This window comes from Mus caroli, unplaced genomic scaffold (genome assembly GCF_978045245.1).
Source record: "Mus caroli unplaced genomic scaffold, Mus_caroli_1 scaffold_13, whole genome shotgun sequence".
NCBI classification, from domain to species: Eukaryota; Metazoa; Chordata; class Mammalia; order Rodentia; family Muridae; genus Mus; species Mus caroli.
The window spans coordinates 27,616,709-27,623,851 of record NW_028227268.1 but is presented as its reverse complement, the minus strand read 5'-3'; the positions used below and the strand labels follow the sequence as shown (position 1 = coordinate 27,623,851).

General features: G+C 48.4%; 1 protein-coding gene across 1 annotated transcript; it reads right to left on the bottom strand.

The window, feature by feature from the left end:
• Window positions 1-2,047: 2,047 nt before the first annotated feature.
• LOC110306064 (transmembrane protein 92) lies at window positions 2,048-6,183 on the bottom strand. Its single transcript, XM_021178255.2, has 5 exons — window positions 6,103-6,183; window positions 3,269-3,291; window positions 2,688-2,786; window positions 2,353-2,551; window positions 2,048-2,149 (listed from the first exon to the last, which is right to left on the bottom strand). The coding sequence occupies exons 1-5, from the start codon at window positions 6,181-6,183 to the stop codon at window positions 2,048-2,050; spliced, it is 504 nt and encodes a 167-aa protein (XP_021033914.1).
• Window positions 6,184-7,143: the final 960 nt, after the last annotated feature.

Genomic DNA, 7,143 nt, shown 5'->3' with positions numbered 1-7,143 from the left:
CTAACTAACTTTGTACTACACCACAGCACCTGGCTCTTCTAGATCTTAATAGACATGCAGAGAAACACACACACATTTATAAAAATGTAATGCTTTAGTTTATTTCACAACACTTGTCTTCTCTCCCAATAAGACAGACACAATGTAGGTTGGCATGACAGATCCTTCATCCTTAGGGGATGGCTGTTCAGTGTATGTGCATGTCTGACAGAACAACTCCCATAGGTCAATGGATGTGGACCATCATTTCACACCCCACCCAGTCCAGGGCACCAGGAGGTGAGCATCTGCATCTCTGTGAGCTTTGGTGTGTGGGCCTCTCTGCAGGCTTCTCCTTAGAGGTGACTCTGTGCCTGGTGTCATCCTGGACACCCAGAACAGGAGGAAGAGAGTGGTGGCTTTATAAATATTGGTGGTATGAATGGACAGTGCAAGGTCATCTCTGAAAATGTGACATCTCACTCTCACCCACAGTAGTGACTATACTGAGCGGGAATAGAATCACTCAGGGGACTGGAGAGATGGCTCGGTGGTTAAGAATACGGGCTGCTTCAGTACCTGGGTTCGATTCCCAGCACCCACATAGCAGCTCATAACCATCTGGATCATCAGTTCTAGGGGATCTGACACCCGACAGAAAACAGATGCACATTTTAAATATAATAAAATGTTTCAGCCAATGAACTTCTGGAAAACTACTCCCTGCAGCCCATGCCACTGAATTAAAAGCCCTCTACCATTTTCAGTGTCAAGTAGGTGACAAGCAGGCTGAGGTGACCTCCTCATATAGGGACAACCCCAGTTCTCAGAGCCCGAATCTAGTTGGAATCCCTGTCCTGCCCTTTTCAGTGGTGGTTCAAGGATGAGTATTTTTGGGGATCCTGAATTTGAAGTCAGCCTGGTCTACAGAGGGAGTCCAGGACAGCCACACCTGCCCTGCCTGCACACCTAAGCAGTGAGTATTGGTAGTGTTGTCTGTCTGAAGGGAAACATTGGCCTTCAGCCCTCTGCAGCAAACACAGTAAACATGGGTAAGGTGCCAAGGCATGGGCACCAGGAACTGTCTTCAGTCCATGGATTCCATCAGAATAGACCAGGTTCCAAAGTATTCTTAGTCTCTCAACTACAGAACAAAACCTTCTTCCCTTCCAGAGTTAACTTTGCATGGGGTTGGTTGGGATTTAGAACCTGGGAAGACTCAGCAGCAGGAGGAGGATAAAGGTGGGGTCTGTCACCTCTCTCCCTCCAGTGCATTCCTAGAGAGGAATGTGGAAGGAAGTGTTCCCTTCGCCTCACTCCACGGAACTCTAAACAAGTCCTCTTCTCCAGGCTTTCTCCCCACCCTACCTTCTTCCAGAAGGCTGTTTTCTGGCTTGTATCACCCTTAGAGTTTCATAATTCATCATGTTCTGGTCTCCCAGGAAAGCAGGTCACGGGACTAGAACAGGATCACCAAAGCTTTCCAGTTCATTCCTTTAGTGCCCCCCGAGGACCCAGGAAGGTGAAGGTCTATGCATTCATCACATCTTAGATGCTCCATCCTCCCAGCAGGTGGTCAGTGCAGTCAGTCACCACTGGAAGAGGCTGGAAGGGTTTCCTCAGCCTCTGACCTTGTCTCCATCCCCACTTAGCAGCCAGCTGTGGAAACTTAGTCCCTCTGTTTTCTGCATTGTTATAGAGGGACAGTGAGGTCCTCTCTGCCCAGGTATGGTTGGAAGATGGCTCAGAGTCTGTGCAGTTCAGTCTTCAATCTCTTCCAGGCACAGAAGTGCTGCTGTAGGATGGCAGAGTGAGCTGCCCAGTCAAGATTGACAGTCCACTAGCAATGGTCTCTCTACATCCACGACAGGCACCCCAGTTCTTAAAAATGTCAACAGCCTTTAGTGTGGACAGAGATTATGGATCCAGTTTAGATATCATGAAAAAAAGGGGAGGGGGCAACAGTGTATAAAAACAATAAATTAAATCAAAGGACAAGAGACATGATGGGATAGGCAGTCATTGCAGGGTCCTGGGCTTGATCCAAGAGGTTTGTGTGTGAGGTAGCTCAAAGGGTTGCATAGGCATGCCCTCTCATCTGGCCAGAAGTGCCCTCAGGCCTGAGGCTGTAGGGAGGAGGTGGTTCTGTGGGAGTTGGCTTCAGAACAACCTGCAGGGGGACAAGGGATACTGACTTTATTTAGGGTCTGGGTAAATAATGACAAATATTGTTGGAATAGCCTTCCCCATCCATTATCTTCCTCCCTCCCAATTCATTACCCCCCCCACACACCCCCCAATCTATTATTTCAATATGTTGGACACACAGCTATGAAACACATTAGGTATTTGGACCAACACCAAAAGACCCACCTGACTGTAGGCTGGTGGGGGATCCGAGGAAGTGACCCATATGTTCTCCAGGGGAGCAACGGAGGGCAACGATGGAGATGTCTGATGATCTGTTGTTCTGAAGTCATGCTGTAGTTCTCTACAATTGGGACAGAAGCACCTCACTAGACCGCAGATGCATAAGAGGGGTAGCATGACCAATAGGATGATGACCACGATCCTAGGGAGGTGGGGGATGGTGTTGTCAGAAGTGCCCAGGCCATGTTCCCTCGCCATACCTCCATCACCCACCCCCACTGTTTCATGTGGACCCAGCCCTCAGTGAAGATGCCCAGAAGCGGTGACCTTGGGCTTACTTGAAGGGTTCAGTTTTAGGATTCCAGGTTTCAGGACCCCAGACCTTTCTTTCTGGGCAGCAGTCCTTGTCACAACATGTGAATCCTTTGGGGCAGTTTCTAGTTAGGAAAAACAGGCATAAGGAGTTACTGATGGTATCAGAGTGTCAAACCAAAGGGTCCCTGCTTCCCTAGACACTTAGACCCTCAGGTTGCCAGGCACCCTTAGTGAGTGTGAACTACAGATCCATCCTGGGTTCACTGGGAAGAACTGGGGTCTGGACTTGGGACCTGAGTTCAGAGTTCATCAGGGCAGTATGCCATTGTGCCTCAGGCAGAATGGTCCTGATGGTGAACTTACATGGGAGGCAGCAGTGGGACATTGCTCATTTGACTCCCGCTCCCTGCCCCAGCTATGAAAGGTTGGGGATTAGCAGCAGTTACAGACCTGCAGATCCCATGGTTGGGTAAGGTGAGAGGGGCTAGGATTCCAGCAAAAGTGATATGAATTAGGTGTCTGTCCCCTTTTCCAGGGCAGAATCTCAGCACACACCCGTCCCCACTGCCTATACTGACAATTATTGACAAAGTCCCATACTTACAAGATGTCACATGTGTTTGCAGTCTGTGGAAGAAAAAGACAGAGGTCAGAGCTCAAAGCCTGGGAGTTGGGTCTCAGGTGTTAGAGTGCTTGTCCAGCATGGAGATAAATCAGGTAGGTGTGCAGAAATCAGGGGGTGCTGTCTATCATGACAGAATGCAAGAGGAGGCAGAACTATTCAAGGATACAGAGCCAGCTTGAGGCCAGTTTGGCATCAAGAAACTCTGTCTCAAAGAGAACTGAAGGCAAGTGTCTGCACAGACATTGTTCCAGACAGTGGGCCTCAGATTCTCCCTCCCTCCAACTACCATGTCCAAGGTCAACAACTCCAGCTTTCCTCTGCCTCTCCAAATGCTGGGGTTAAAGGCACAAATTACCAAGAAAGCTCCTTCACCCTTTGTTTGTTTGTTTATTTGTTTGTTTGTTTTTGCTTTCATTGAGACAGGCAAGTGTCTCATTGTGTTGCCCTAGCTAGCCTGGAATTCTGAGATCTACATGTCTCTGTCTTCAGACTGTTGGATAAAGATGTAAATCACTATACCTGGCTCCCCCCCCCCCCCCACACACACAGTTGGAGACTGGCCTAGGAAGCCTCCTTTAGTGGACCCTTAGCTTCAGAGCCTCCCAGGAAGCAACATAAATTCCCCATTGCCTCTACCCCCATGATCCAGTGTCATAGGTAGAGACATCTTTGGGAGTTCACAAAACATACTCAGGTCCATTTCATCCTCAGATCCCTGCTGAGAACCCCTGCCCTATATCCTTCAGTATTTTGAGACACCCCCATACAGAATCCCATCCTGTTGATAGCAGTACTAAACTCTTAATTAGACCTCTCTTCCCCCAGGTATCAAGGTATTGCCCTATCTGGCTACTTCATTTAAAACCATTGCCAGGTGTGGTGGTGTATGCCTTTAATCTCAGGAGTCCACAATTTCTAGGGCAGCCAGAACTAGGCCCTCTCTCAACAAGTAAAAAACAGGAAGCCAGCTTTTGCTTTTCTAAAAGATCCTTACAATAACATTTCTTTTGCTAAGGAAAAGACAATAGGACAGGTGACAGTCACAGCTGGGATCATTCCCTCCCCACACTCACAGTTGCTCTGTTCTTTGGTGAGGATAGATATCTGTAAGCTAAAAACACAAGGGCCCCATGAACTCAGAACTCAGTCTCTCTCCCTCCCTCCCTGTTTCTCTCTGTCTCTCTCTGTGGCTCTCTCTGTCTCCCGCACCCAAAACTTCCAAATACCTGACTCTTGTCTTGGACCATACTTGTTTTTCAAGGATCGGTTTCTCTGTGGATCTCTGGCTGTTCTGGAATTGGCTCTGTAGACCAGCTTGGTCTAGAACTCAGATCACCTGCCTCTGCCTCTAGAGTGCTGGGATTAAAGATCTGAGCTGCTAAGCCGGGCATGGTGGCTCACGCTTTAATCCCAGCACTCGGGAGGCAGAGGCAGGCGGATTTCTTTCTTTTTTTTTTTTTTGCTTTTTTTTGTGCTGGGATTAAAGGCGTGCGCCACCACACCCGGCCGCAGGCGGATTTCTGAGTTCGAGGCCAGCCTGGTCTACAAAGTGAGTTCCAGGACAGCCAGGGCTACACAGAGAAACCCTGTCTCGAAAAACAAAAACAAAAACAAAAAAAAAAGATCTGAGCTGCTAATACCACTGGGCTCCTATAATAACTGCATTTAAGCAGTGGTTAGGCTAGGCATGATGGACACTGCCTTTAATTCCAATGCTGGGGTACCAAAGCAGGTCTCTGTTGAATTCAAGGTCAGTATAATCTATATAGTGAGACCCTGTGTCAAAAAAAAAAAAAGTTGACAGGTTTGATAAACTGGACCAGGATTCTTCCCTGTCCCATCTTAACCACGTGGTCTGATCAGGATGGTTGGGAGCCTGAGGTTTAGTTAACATGGATTGATTAGATCTGATTGGGAGGATAGCACCTATATTTGTGGCTGCAGAGAGAGGTCAACAAAAGAGGCAGAGGTCCCAGAATGGAAGTGTCTTGATCCTGGGTTCACTCATGCATGGACTTGAATGAAGAACGACAGGTTCCAAACAGCCAGGGGACACTGTTCTGGGGAGCTGACTTGGGACTTCACTTACCCCCACCCGTCATAGCAGATTCTCAGCCAAGATTGTAAATTTAATCTCTGGGTTGAGGCCAGTCACAGAGCTCTAGGATAGCGAGGGCTACAGAAGCCCTGTCTCAAAATACTACAAACTAGCAAAAATACTGTATTAAACAAAGGCTTGTTCTAAGCACCTCTGAGGAAAACCTGCCAACCAAGACACTTCGAGTTTGCACATGAACAAGAGCTCAAATCCTGCCTCCCTGGGATCAAGGCCTGAGGAAGCCCAGCCCAGCAGCCAGGACTACTCAGAGATCAAATTCAAACTAACCAAAGAAGTGAGAACTTCCACTTTCCTGGTATACAAACAGATAAGTCCCAGGGAGGGACAATAAACTACACCCCAAGGTCACCAGACAAGGAGGAACAGGGAAGGAGAGACACGTAACCCAGACAAGCAAGACCTCAGGTTCCTCAACCTGACTCAGGGCTTAATAAGGCATGCTAAGACTAAAACGGGGGGTCAAAGATCCTATTCAGGGCTGTGGTTGGGGCCAGTTCCCAGTTAGCAACACAACCCTGCCAAGATGGGGGCCCAGGTTTCCCCAGGGTCTCCCTCTGAGGTCTCTACCCTCACTGTTCCCAAACACAACAGAATGGATGTTAAGGGATTTCCTGACAAGTAAAGGCCAGGATTGTGCTCTGAGGCGAGCCTCTACCCCATTGGGTCCTCCAAAAGTCACAGAAGTCTAGCTTACCTCGTTGGCGCTCACTCTTCGGAGACTGGAAATCAGGACAAAAATCAAGGTGAGCGTGCCCGGGACCCAGGTGTCCAGCATCTTGGCAAGGGGGCCACAGAGCTTCAGAGTGTAAGGACAGAGTGACAGGGCAGGACCTTTCCCACTTCTCTCCACCTATGGGGCCCAGCCTCAAGATAGGGGTGGAGTTAACATGGAGAAGTTGGGCGGGACCAGGACGTCAAGCAGAACAGGAGCTCAGGGAAGAGAAGTGGAGAGGAGCTGGCCTTGCTTGCCTGAGTTTGAGGAACTGGGAGGTGGGAGGTTAGAAGAGGTTGATTTGCCAGTCTCCTAAGTTGGACTGAGCAAAGCATTCTGGAAATCTCTCTGCTGGGCTGTGCTTAAATAGTCGTTAGAGCAGGGTGTGGTTAAACAACCATTAATCCACCTGGGAGGAGGCAAATTTCTGTGAGTTCAAAGCTAGTGTGATGTTATTAGTGAGAGCCCAGCCAGGGAGTAGCCTGGATTAAAAAAAAAAAAAGTCAGGTGGTGGCATCACAAGTCTTTAAGTCGAAGCACTCAGGAGACAGAGACAGGTGGATCACTGAGGCTAGCCTGGTCTACCTACCAAGAGTTCCAGGCTAGCCAAGACTACACAGAGAAACTCTATGGGGGTCGGGGGGCTGAAGAGTCTGGGAAGTTGACTCAGAGGTTAACAGCCGTTCCTTGGACCTGGATTCAGTTTCCAGCATCTATATACAAGATGACTCACAAGCATGTGAAACTCTTACTTCTAGACGATACTGTCACCCTCTTCTGAACTCTGATGGCATCAGACATACGCATGGTAGACATACATTTATGCAGGAAATACTCATACACATAAAAAGGAAATACATAAACCCTAAACAAAACCATACCAAAAAACCCAGTAAGGCCAGCCAGGTGATTTGGTGGGGAAATGTGCTATCCACCAACTCTGAAACCTGAATTTTGTTTTGCTTTTGGGACAGAGTCTCTCTACATAGTCCTGGAACTCACTATATAGAGCAGGCTATCCTG

Coding starts and splice junctions, on each gene's coding strand:
- LOC110306064 (XM_021178255.2), bottom strand. CDS start 6,183: ATGCTGGACACCTGGGTCCCGGGCACGCTCACCTTGATTTTTGTCCTG. Junction 3,292..6,102: donor GAAGAGTGAGCGCCAACGAG/GTAAGCTAGACT, acceptor TTTCTTCCACAG/ACTGCAAACACATGTGACAT. Junction 2,552..2,687: donor CCTAAAACTGAACCCTTCAA/GTAAGCCCAAGG, acceptor CCACCTCCCTAG/GATCGTGGTCATCATCCTAT.